The following is a 12,871-nucleotide window of genomic DNA, read 5'->3' on the forward strand; positions in this document are numbered from 1 at the left end:
CACAAACAACTTTCCATTCACAGTGTGTTTGTTCGCATGCTCCATGTTTCCGTAAATTGAAGATATTTCAATTTCAAACAAACAAATCGCCATGAATTGGTTAAAACTGATCAGAAAAAAAACGTTTCCACTCTCATTCCCCGAACAAGGCACCCTAGAGTGTGTAAAGTATCGCTGTTAACACGACCGGAATCGAAACGCTACGATACGGTTCGTTTTTCGCCGAGAAAAATCGTTAGCTGCCGTAAAAGTGTAAATTGAATTTCCCTTCCAGTGGGTTTACCCAACCGCACTGTTTGACTGCGAACCACCTCACACACATACTCCCAAGTAATCAGCATCAACATCGGCAGCATCAGCAGCAGCATCATCATCATCATCATCATCACCAACATTATCAGCTTGATCTTCAACTTCTCATCGCTCCACGGTTTGCTATTGCGAGTCGCGGGCAGAAAAGTTCTGGTCGGAAAGTGGATAAAATTACAGCAAATTCGATTTCGATTCCTTCTCGCCAACCCACATCGGCGACTCGCACGCGATCGCGAGCTGCTGGAAAATGCTGGTGATATTCGATTGAATCGTTTGATTTCCAACACCCACCCCCCGTTTCCCGTTTGCTGTCCCAGCGGCTCCCCGTGACAGGTGGTTCAATCCTTGCTGATTGAGTGGCAGGAGTTGGGTTTTTTTTTTCGTTTTTCGCGAAAACATCCGTCGTCAATGTTTGGCCGTCCGAAGCCGGTTTCTTGGAATGCGCTCGCTCGAGAAAGGGAATTATACGAAAATTACGTTTTTTACTTGGAGTTTTTCTTCGCTATTGCTTCCAAGAATCGATATGGACGAGAGATGGTAGTAATTCGTGATAAGTTGTTTTTATAATCCCCAAGAGATAAACAATTCTTCGAATGTAAAAACCACCTACATTTCGAAACCCCCGAACTGTGTAGTCCATTTGTGTTTCCTTGGAAACTTTAATATCATTTACTTACGCCCATAAGCCCGGATAATCCTTGACAGCAATATACAAACAAAACGCACACACCTCTTCATCGACGCAGAAACGCACGGTGCGTCGGTGTGACGATATGATGCCCTAAATCAATAGACCACATGCGGTGCTGGAGGAAAATATGGTTTCCATCTCCGGTCCCCACCCCCACACACCCTCTGCCCGAGTCGGGTCGTAAGCGGGATGCAATAAATCTTACCGGTACGTCATTAATCGTCCACGTCAGATTTGCTGGCGGTTTAGAATTAATCGAGGTGCAGTTGCCCCGCAGGATGTCGCCCGGTCGGTACCGACTCTGCAGGCCCGTTATTGATGGTTTTTCCGGCGGTGGTTCTGATGGGTTGCAGGTGGGTTTTTTCGTGTTGTTTTTAGGTTGTTGTGGCGTTGGTACGCATTATATCCACGTGGCACGCCGTGTGGAGGTGAAGATTTGACGCGTCGATTCGATTTTGTGGCGTGCGTTATTGAATTGGAAAGAAAAGGAGATGATGTACAAAAGAGGTTAATTCAGGGTGTTATACATTTTTTGCTGTTAGATCATCTGATACTAATGTAGCAATATTGTTTGAAATCGAAGAACACGAATAAAACTATGAATCGTTAAATATTACATTTTGCATCTCTGTATTTGTTGTACGTGATTCTTTTTTGAATTTGCTATTAAAATTAAATGATTTCGCGTAATAAGCATAGTAAAAAATCGAGTAGTCACATCTTTTTCCACAACGGATTCATTATCTGAAAATCATTTCTTTTTACTGGTCCTATTGACGTTCCAACTTATCCTCGTAGTATTGTCAGTCGTCGTCCAGACGCATTTGTGAGCAATAATTTAGTAGAAATAAAAAGCTTTGAAAGAAGTTGTTGAATATCGAAAGCCGGTCCTTTACAATTGCGAATAATAACAACGATCGCAAATGACGCGCTCGATAGGGCTTCACGAAAAGTAATGTGAATAGTTCGATGTAATCGAATCAGATGAAATACAAGATGGAGGATCTAGAGCAGTATCTTGCCTTTTGTTGTCCCCCCCAACAATGGAACTATTAACTTTAACGACTGGCTGACGCTAATCGGAGAAGCTTTCGATGGGATCGCTTACCTATAACCTCCATGTCGCCGGAGACTATCATCGTGTGGAAGGAGGGCGCATCGGCGGACACTTCGCAGCTATATTTCCCCGTTACGTTCGTTTCGTGCGCCTTTATGACGACGTGACTTTGGTTCGAAAGGGAACGCTAGAAATGTAAGAAAGTGTGGATAATGTTTATGTTAAAAAAGTTTACTTATCAAGTGGGGACACGTTTTATTTAATAACACTTATGATTCACTGTAATATCACCATGGTTTAAGCTTTACACATTTACTCAATTAACCAATGCTCTTACAACCCTTGAAAAAGTAAAATGATAAAATTCACCTAAAAGCATGGAAAAAATTACATGATAAGATAATACTCATCCAGAATTTAATTTTACTGTATGCAAACATTCATGAACTACTTCCATTCTTTGTTCTTCAATAAAAACAAATATTTTCTTAACAATTTAAAACGTAGCCAGCCTTGCAACTTTGAATAGAAAACCCAAGGCTTCGTAATTTATAAATGGTGTTCTATCACTGCTACTGTAACTTCATGCTATTCAGTTTTTTTAATGTATTCAAAACACATTCAATAGTCTTCGTTTTTGCCAAAGACTCATAAAATCTTGAGTATCTAATTTGGACCCCTCGAAGAGTGCTTATGCTTCGAGCGCGAACACTTCACTTTCCGAGCATTTATTCGCCTTAAGATTCGTGGCCTGCCTCCCCTTATCTTCCCCGCTTCCTCCAATGCAGTCTATAGTTGGCCAACAAAAACAACCCACGCAACAACAAGCAAAATAGAAAAACCCAAGCAACCTCTCCCCGAACAGCTGCAGCCGAGACCGGAACACAAACGAACCGTCATAAATCGGCGAGATAATTTAAGACGGTAGCCGGTAGCCGTTGGGTCGGCGGCCATTTCCCGGTGCTTTGCCAGCTGCCAGCAAAAAAGGCCGGTACTCTTCAGACGCGCACCCAATGTACGGGAATGTGCAGAGAGTTGGATGAAGAAAAAAAAAACACTTAGCAACATTTTGACCCCCCCCCCCCCCCCCCCCCCAGCCCTGGGTGCCGGCCGCCGCCTCTCGTTCGCTAGGACCCAATTTTCTAGATCAGGGGCAGCCGATAAACCGAGCCAGGCCTCGCGTAAGGTCACGCCCTGATGATGCCGTGCGGTTTATGGGCCACGTGTAAAATATTCCTTCGCCGCTGCGTTTTGCTGAGTTTTCTTTTGCTGATACCGTACTGGCCGCATCCTTCCCCTTGCGCGTAGCGATCCTTCGCTGCCTCGAAAAGAAAAACCCACCGTTGAACCCTACACGGCGGCCATGGGACATGGTAACATATTGGAGCGCAAACAATTTGTCGCGAAGTTTCGCGTCGTTGGAAGCTGGTCACAGTTTCATCCTCTACCAAATCCGAAGCAGCGGCCAAAAATGATGCCCGCTCGCAAGCACCTCCCCCTCTCCCCCTCGCCCAGCACGCCTTTGTCGGGGCGGAAGCCGAAAAATTCCAATAAACGCTGGCCGCGCTTTTCCGCTTCCGGGAGGGGTTGCCAGGGCGTTATCGCAGTTGTTTATTGACTGGAAAAGCAACAAAAACAGACATTATTTCTTGCTTATCTTCCTGCCGGATGCGTAGGGGTTTGGGTTCGCGCGGAGATGATGAAGGTGGCCGCAGTGGCCCCTTTTTCTAAGTCAGGTTTTATTTTTTTTTTTCTGGCTTGCCCCTCTCTTCCCAATTTAGTTTGTATCGCGTTTGTCGGACGCTCAGATCTACGGGCAGCATATGAATTTGCCTTTAATATTTCTTTTGCAATGCACATTCCGTAATTAAAGGTAGCCGAAGGATGCTTTAAGGACGCCGACACAAGTGGATCGTCGATGAAGATTTTTCTTCTTTCTTTCTGTAGCATCGTTCAAGCATCGTTCAAATCAGAGGATCTCTCTTCCAGCTGAAGTTAGAGATAGTCATAATATTGTCCATATCTCTACCGTAAGAGCCCAACGGAACGGCGTGTTTCGTTCGCTGAAGAAACCAGCACAAGAAAAACAACACATAAAGCTTCCATTTCCCTTCCCTCACAACATCGTGAAAGCGACGCGAAAGTGGAAATGTTCCAACAAACTACCAGAACCATTATTCCCAATCAAGATGAATCGATCGGGGCGAACAGATTGGTTCCCGGTTTTCGTTCCCGGGGGTAGGGCGGGGCCCTGTCTATCCCCGAAGCTCAGAAGGGCCCTCATGATGGATGATTATGATGGGAAGAATGAAATGAAATTAGAAATAGCAACCCCTCATTCGAGGTCGGTTCGCTTTTTGGCCCCGACCAAAAGCCCGTACCACTCCACGTTGTTCGATTTCTTGGCCACCGGTTCTCTAGTGGAGCGGTAGGAGAGTGATTTCGACCACTTGAAAATGTATTAGAAATTCATGAGGGATTTATGATGTCCGGTTGCTGACGCCGTGCTGTTTGTCCCTCACGATCTCCATTTATTGAACGGTTCTTCGACTTTTTCGACTTGAGCTTTATCTGGTATGTTTAACAATAAATAAATAATTTTCCTCCATTTGAATGACGTTGACATCGGGACAGTTTATATGATGGCTACATTTTTAATTCTTCTTTATGTAGGAAAACATTTAAAGGTAAAGATGGTTGATAATGTTCAACACTTTCACATTGGATTATAGTAACACAAAATTGACATAACTGTTGCTTCAACATTTACTATTGATCCATAGAATCAATATCATAGAATCTTTTGTGATTCTTTTATTTCAATTTAACGAAGTATTACAGGCTACAAACCTCGACGTCCAGGTTGAAAACTTTCATGGATGGATTTTCCTGCGGCGTGTACCGGTAGAACTCGCGCTTTCCCTTGTACCACTTGATCGAGTACAGCCGCTCCTTGTCCTCCAGCTCGTAGTAGCAAAACAGCTGGGCCGATTCGCCCTTCCGAACGGCCGTCGGTACCGTCACACGCACGTTTCGAAGGCATAGGGACATCTCTGCAATGACAAACAAAAAAGAAGAGTATGATTAAAGGATGTTTTTCCTTTCCAACTGTAAATTCCAAGCTCTTCTAGTTATTCTTAATAAGGCAAGTTAAGGTAAGGTTTCAAATGGCATTGTTATACCTTTCACTCCAATGTTTGGATTAGATTTACTCTTTAAAAATTCCAGCTTCCTTCAAAGCAATGTTTCTGATTTCAAAACCGCCAACTCTGTAAGTCTCTCCCTTGATGGTGCATGATAAGTTTTTCCCTTTAGATGCTTTACCGAACTTTACGATTCAAATGTCATAAATTTCGTTTCATCATCTCCGACGGTTGGAACTGAATTTAAACGGTGTCTTTTTCGTAGCAACAAGAAAAATCTTTCACCTTGAATTGAGGCAACACAGTGCTTTGCCTTACGGCGCTGCACTGTTGCATTTGTCGAAAAAGAAAGGGGAAAAGAATTACGATTGCGCTTACAGTTCGTAAGGTTCGAACAGGCACCGCCTCACTGTTGAAGGGACTTTGTTTTCCCTACGGAGCCGACAAGAGTCGTACAAATTCTGACGAAACCACGAAGGCGGCCTCGGTACGCGACTCAATCCCAGCCACCAGCAGCTTTCCATCGTCTTTGTAGTTTCCCGCAGGCAATCGTCTTATGTTTACAGGGTTCAAAAAACGTTCCACGAAACCGTCAAGACTAGTGGTTATACGAAGAATTGCCATTGGTTGAAGCACTCGGCCCGGGATGTGGAAGGAAGCGGAGAAAAAGATGAAATGTAAGATTAATTGCAGCACCGTACGCCTGGCCGGGTCCGGGAAAAGTCTATCCCAAGGGAGCCGCATCACCGGAGAAGCGTCCCAACCAGCCTGGATTTGGGTTACATTTGAAAATTGAGCATCGCGGAGAAAACTCCATACAAAAAAAACCAGCTCTCTCGGACTTAGCCGATTTTTGCGATGCCACTCTCGATGATTGCCGTCCGCAGATGCCGCGATAGAGGCGGAGACCCGTCGCTCGTGGACTTAGCCAAATTTTTCGATCCCGCTCTCGAACATAGCCCGCCGCAGATGCCGCGATAGCAAAGGAGCGTCCGTTTTGTGCGATAGAACGCGCGCGACGATGTGCGTGTGGATGTTTTTTTCCCGTTCGAACGGCGCATCTCACACGCAGAGTGATTTTGACATATCGAAGTAAACAAAGCAGCACGGTAAGTTCGCTAAAGTTTTTCGCCGATAATTACATGTTATTTTTACATTTCAGCTGCTACAGGGCTATATTTCTTATCTTCAATCAACCATCAATCGATCAACCTACGATCCAGAGCAGTTTGCGACGTAATTTAGACGCAGCGTCCAACTATATCATCATGACGAATCCTTACCAGCCGAGATGTAAACAATCTGGTAAGCAATGAAGTGAAAGTGTTTCATCCGAATTATTTTATGATTTCTGGTGTTGTATTTTGTTCTTGCAGCATTACAAACGCAAACTGCATCTTTACTGATGATTTAATTTGGTTTCATCAGTTGCACTTCATTCAGTCACGATGGATTTACTTCAGTGTAGCATTCGATTCAAATCGCCATCGGTTTGGGCATGCATCAATGCATAATCCCGCATCGTAAACAGTCAGGTAAGTTGAAAGGAAAGTGTTCTTTATCCGCAATGGATTTCCCCATATCACATTGTGTTCTGTGATGTCATCAGCGCATCTGGTGTAAGGTTTATATTCTGTGCAAGCAGCGTGATTATCATTCCGGTGGTCTGGTTTCGACTCAGAACACTTACACGTATCCTGCCCGGTATACATGGACATAGGTATCGTTGCGTTGGATAACGCACCGACGAAACTTCTTGAAACATGCAGGTGAGTTGTGATGTGTATGTTTGCTAGTTCGTATAACGTTGCTAATGTTTGATTATTATTGTGTTTTTACAGCTAAACTAATATCGTTGCGCATCTTTATTACAAGCAACGCAAAAAAGACATTGCGTTTTGTGGCCATCCAGCCGGATTTGGTTAGGTGCGTTTGGCGACCAGACGGAAAAACTATACTTGTGGGTGAGTGTATTGCTCTCGCTGTTTCAAACAATTAAAAAAGCAATCTAGAGAAGTGTGAAACCAACATTGCTTATCAATAGCAGTTTAGTTTGAAATTAATGTAATATGAATCTACTTTTCCAGCTGCATCCGATGTCACATGAAGGAGCTAATGACAGTGTTTTCGAAACGAACAGCTTTATTGCCGAATATCAGGTGAGATTAATCAAGAGATAAAAAACGATTCGAAGCCGTCCTCTCATATATAAATCCTAATGCTCTACTTATTTTAAATTTCAGCTGCATCTGTTTTGTTCGTCCTTTATTTTTCCCATAACGAAGGCGTCTGTATCAACTTGTAGTCAGCATAAACATGTACGAATGGTGTAACGTTTTTTTTAACAACAGAGGAAACAGGCACATGATTGCTTTCATCAGAAGTAACAGTCGGAATCTAGCAGGTAAATAAAATAAGTTATGAAAATGTTTTATTATCAGTAATTAGTTGATAAGCTTTGATTTAATGTTATCATTCTTTTGTTCTAGCAACACGTTTAATGGAAAAGTGTTGTTAGCCTGTTAGCATTGCTGCTGTAAATGCAACGTTTTCAGTGGCAATTAAAATGGAAGATCCACGAAATACGCTTGGAACTTCTAAGTGCAGTGTCTTCGAATTCGTACTTTATGAATTGAAATGGGGTATGAAGGTTATGGGCAGTAATCAGGTAAGATATGAAGTTAAAATTGACGATACGAATGAGTTTGTTCATATCTATATTTAAATAATGTTCTCTGTTTTGCTAGTACGAACGTTCAAACACGATGTGTGTGAGGATTCGCACCCTTTAATGCATTTAAGCTTAACGACCACACTACACGATAGGTCAAAGCCACCAGCTGTTTAATTTTCTCCAGTTTTACTTCCTTGGTTGGCTTCAGTTTCATGAAAAGCATCTTCGGCGTCGTTACAGTTCCAGGAATTATTTTGGTAAGTCATCTTCTAAAAGACGTATTGCAATAATACCATACATATGCCGTAAGATACGGGAAAGTGTATTTCCGATTTTATATATTCACTAAAATTATTGAAACATTTTAGATAACCCGCCATTCATCAAACGTCCTCCGCTTCAATGCATGATGCTGATGTCTACTGCCTTCAACAACACCGCCAGTATCAGAACTGGTAGACGGAAAGATCAACTGGTAAGCTGATATTCTATTATTTAAAACAATTGGGGTAATAACTTTGAAAACTTAACAGTTTTTAATATTAATTTGGTTCCGTTTAATGCAACAGTTTTATCACAAAAAATCGAGTCCATGTAATAAGAAAATATTAGATAAGAAAAATCAACATTAAATTCTTATACCTAAAAGGTGAACTAACACATCGTAATTGATGGATATCAACGATACTGAGTTGATGTAGGAAATTTCGTATATCAATTTATTTAATTGATATCTTCTACATTCTATAATAACAATGCCTTGTTCATATCATTCAGCAATAATATCAGCTCGATTACGATTCGTTAAGGCAAATTATTATATATTCTTTTTTCTATTTTACATTCCAGATTCGAATGATGATCATCACTGCATTTGATAGAGATCGTAAATCTTGTGTGTTCACCAAAAAAAATGGTAAATAAAATGAAAACCAAGCTAAAATAATTTTCGTTCATCGTATTTATTCGGCGCACGGGCTGTGACGTCACAGCCAAGCGTCGGAGTGAAAGAAACAAATACACCGCGGGGAAAAGTAACTCAAGGCCCTGGGGTGCTCGCGCGCTCACCACTGAAATAGCCCGCGAAGACGCTGCTATCGCGGGGAGTTGTCGCTCCCGGCTATTATTTGCAGATAGCCGGCTATAACCCGCCCAACTCGAGTTTATAGCATTCAAATGGGTAGTTGGGGTGTCTTGAAAGCTCGCCCAGCTCGGTCGGTCTCGGCCAAAGAAACTTTTCTCTCGTGAAGTGGCCGGCTTTGGAGCGAACCGGGAACGGTTCGGGGTTTTCGGGACGTACGTGTGTTGCGGGCAGTTTTCCCACACCGCACTCCACTACACAAGTAGTTTTCCCCCACCGGCCAGGGCACGGGAAAAAGGACACGGAATTTAAAGAAGATAAATTGATTACAAAGTTTCAGTTCACTCTCCCATGAACTCGGGCTCGGCTTCTGTGTCAGTCCATTCTTTAATATTGTCATTTATCGCGCGGGCGTATAAAGTTGTGCGGAAACTCTAATGCACTGCGGAATGCTCGACGGCGGCGAACTTTTTTCCCTCCTTTCATCAAATTAGGTTAGCGAGGCGGATGAGAACGTGCACCGCCACGTGCGCCCGACGTAAATTGGGTGGGTAAAATGGTAAAAAAATAATCTTAAACAATATATTATTTATGGTTTCAGTAAAGTTCATCCAATTTTTTTTTCATGATTAGAAAACTTTGCCTGCGTTGTTGAATATCATTTTAGTTTTGAAATCATCGAAAATGTAAATTAAAATGTTTTAAATAAAATGCAAATTCGTACAATAATTAAAACACTATTATTCCAAACAACTATTGACCTAATTTCTTGTTCGTCGTTACACTTAATGGAAACATTTCAAAAGTCAGTCATGTTTGATGTTCCACAGAACACCGTTTTGAGACTTAAAGTACCTTGTGCTTTATGAACGAGTCACGTCCAACATTGGAGTGCAACAATGTCCCCTAGGGATGGTAAATTCCACTAACGGCTGTTTGCACGCGAGCCAGCTCTTGGCCAGATCCGCGAGGGATCTGTATTCTGGCCGGCTATTCGAAAATCCTTTCGCGAAAAACGCTGGCCATTACATGCCGACCATTCGCGATGGTCCAGAAAAAGCGGCTACAGCTGGCCCGGATGGCTCCGTTGTGACATGAACCGATGCTGCTGGCTGAGGCTCTTCCGCTCGCGGTAATGTATTTAACAACATGGACGTCCCCTTTCCACGTGCGCCCATCAAACGTGGGCCAAAATCATTCGCAACGACAAGTTTAATGGCCTCGTTCGAGGATTTTTCAACTCAAAACATCCAACATGACGTGCGGATGCACCGAGTTGGCGTTGTTGATTCGTTCATCCACCTTTTGTTCGTATACTAGCCAGTTTCAGCATTCGGGACTCGTTTAGCTATCCATTGCACCTTTTAGGAAATGGGTTTAGTAGTTTTTGTGTTTTGTTATGGCAATCACTATGGCTTAATTGAAAGTTGGCTGCAGATGACACAAGCATTTGACGACGTTATGTGCCATGTTTGACGAGCTTAATGACTCTGCCGTATGTCGATTGTATTGAATCAATTTTGAGTAAATTTTTGTAATGCTATAATGTTTAAAAATATTTTAAAAAAACTTGAAAAGGTTGAAGGCAAGTCACTTGTTATCACTGCATTCCTTTATGTAAAAATATCATTAAAGCTTCAGCCAGGGATACCATATTACACGTAAAAACAACCCCTAAACTTTGACCTTATAAGAGAAGCGCTTTCCTTCTACCGGTGAAAATGGAAAACCTTTCAGCATCTCAACGTATAACGATTCCTTTTTTTTTCTTCCCGGGCGTGTATTTATTTTTTGCATCTCGCGATCAACTTTTCCACCGACCCACCGAAAGGGAATGCCACCGGTACGGTTCGCTGCCGGTGTGCGGGAGTTATGAAAAATGAAATTTCACCATTTCCATCCGGCGGAAATGAATCGAGATGAAATTGGTTTGAGCAATTCGCTGCTGAATAAAATATCACCGTTACTTCTGATGCCTTGCGTTTGCGTTACCTCGCCACACGGCCCTTTGGCAGGCAGGTGCGTGCGTTGGGCTGGGAGAGGGGTGGAAATTGGAAAACAATTTTCACCACCGCTTCAAGCAGCTCTCTCAGAAGCGGTTAGCGGGCTGGGAAGCGTTCGTAGAGGTTGTCTTAAAGTAGTCGAAAAGAAACCACGATGTATGTTGAAACCGAAAACAAAAACGATAGGGAATTTTGCAGATTTTCTTCCGAACTGAAGCATTTCGTATTGAAGTTCATGTTCATCGCTACTCAATACTTTAATTAAACTTACATTAATTTCAAGTTTAATTTATTTAGATTATTTTTTTGTTCATTTTACGTTTTGCGCTTCCTGTTTAAGTTCAATGTCGTATTCCATAGGAGTACCCTTTCCCCCACCATCCCACATCTCTTCCTTTCTACGTGAAAAAATACCACTCTTACTTCATCATATTTTATTCGGCATCTTCTTGACCCCCATTGGGGGTCTATTTTTCCTTTCACATTGGCATATCATTTTCTCATTTCTCCTCCAACCCCGGAATTCGGTTGAACGCAGTGTTCCCGTTATTGTAGCATAAAAGGTGGGTGTGGCCCTGCTTCCCAAGTGATTGTATGTTCACTTGCCTGAACGCAAATTCAAACTAGCTTCCAGTTGTAATCACCTCGTCAGGAACGGTATGAGGGCAAACGTTCTGAAGAATGGAAAACCCAGTGACGAACTGTTTGAAGCGGGGTTGGTGATGCTAATGTCGGTAGGGATGGAATATTCTTTTCCAAACCCATCAACAGAGGCAATTCCACACTAAAGCACATACACACACACACACGCGCACTTACAATAAGGTGCTTGTCACCAGTGAATGTCGTGACAACCATTTCCTTTGGCAGCCCCACTTTCCACTGTCTGAAGTAAACCGAAACCCCGTCAGCATCAGCGACAGTAACGGCAGTGAACCTGGAAAAACCTCACTTATGTATGTGTGTTATGCGCTATCTTCAGCGCCAGGATATTTTCCATTTTGCGTTCCACGGCTTTACAAGAGGCCGAACGGTTTGGCCTTCGAAAAAGCGGCAAACTCGTTATTTATCCCATTTATTCCGACATACCTCGGTCGCACACGCTTTCCACCGCTTGCCACAGTTGTTGCCATGGCTTCAATCTCTAAGCGAAGCACAAGCCTTTCCCTCCCTCTTCCGAGAACGCTCCCCTCCCGCGCAGGGCACGCCCGTTCTGCCATGCGGGAGTGGATTATCATTAACAACTCGTCGTCAGACTAGACTCCCGAAAAACGTTCACAAACACACATGAATGACATGGGGAGAGAGGGGGCAAAAAAAAGGTGACCGACATGCTCCCGCACCAACCTGTTATCCCGCGGAAAATGCGCGCGCTTTCACCCTTCGCCCGCACCGAAAGGATGCAAAACACGTGGCAGTGTGATAAGCAGTTTCGGTTTCACCCTTAGACAAGGCGAGCTGATGTCACAGCTATGGGTGGGTGGGTAACAGAGGCGCGGGGAGCGTTGGGGGAGTATTTTTGGATAACAAGTTTTTCAATTCCATAAACATGCGGATAAGAAGGCATCCCGGAGGGTGGAACCACCTTGATTTGTGTGTCCCGATATGGCGCGCGTGTGTGGAAACCTCAGGAGCCCATAAGGGGGGAGGGCTGGAGTGGCAAATTTTCTTCTTTCACATTTTACCTCCTTTTTGCCCATGCACCCTCGCTGTATGACACCATAAGGGGCGCCACAAACCCACATCTTCGGTCGATGGATGGAATAGATAAATGCTTCGCTTCTAAACCAGCTGGAACCAGCTGGCAGACTTTTCACAAAGTAATGGCAGCCGCCGGGCAAGACGCACTGTGGCGCAGGTGGGGATGGGAGGGAAGGAGTGTGAAAACTTTTCCAACACACCGGCACAGA

At 43.4% G+C, this 12,871-nt stretch overlaps 1 protein-coding gene across 1 annotated transcript in view; it reads right to left on the minus strand.

The window, feature by feature from the left end:
• The window catches only part of LOC131281089 (uncharacterized), a 33,568-nt gene that overhangs the window by 6,598 nt on the left and 14,099 nt on the right, over window positions 1-12,871 (minus strand). The window contains exons 2-4 of the mRNA XM_058310343.1: window positions 4,911-5,113; window positions 2,112-2,247; window positions 1,209-1,342 (exon numbers count right to left, since the gene is read on the minus strand). Of these exons, the coding sequence (XP_058166326.1) occupies window positions 1,209-1,342; window positions 2,112-2,247; window positions 4,911-5,113 (473 nt within the window). The remainder of the gene's footprint in view (window positions 1-1,208; window positions 1,343-2,111; window positions 2,248-4,910; window positions 5,114-12,871) is intronic.

Source organism: Anopheles ziemanni, chromosome 2 (assembly GCF_943734765.1).
Source record: "Anopheles ziemanni chromosome 2, idAnoZiCoDA_A2_x.2, whole genome shotgun sequence".
NCBI classification, from domain to species: Eukaryota; Metazoa; Arthropoda; class Insecta; order Diptera; family Culicidae; genus Anopheles; species Anopheles ziemanni.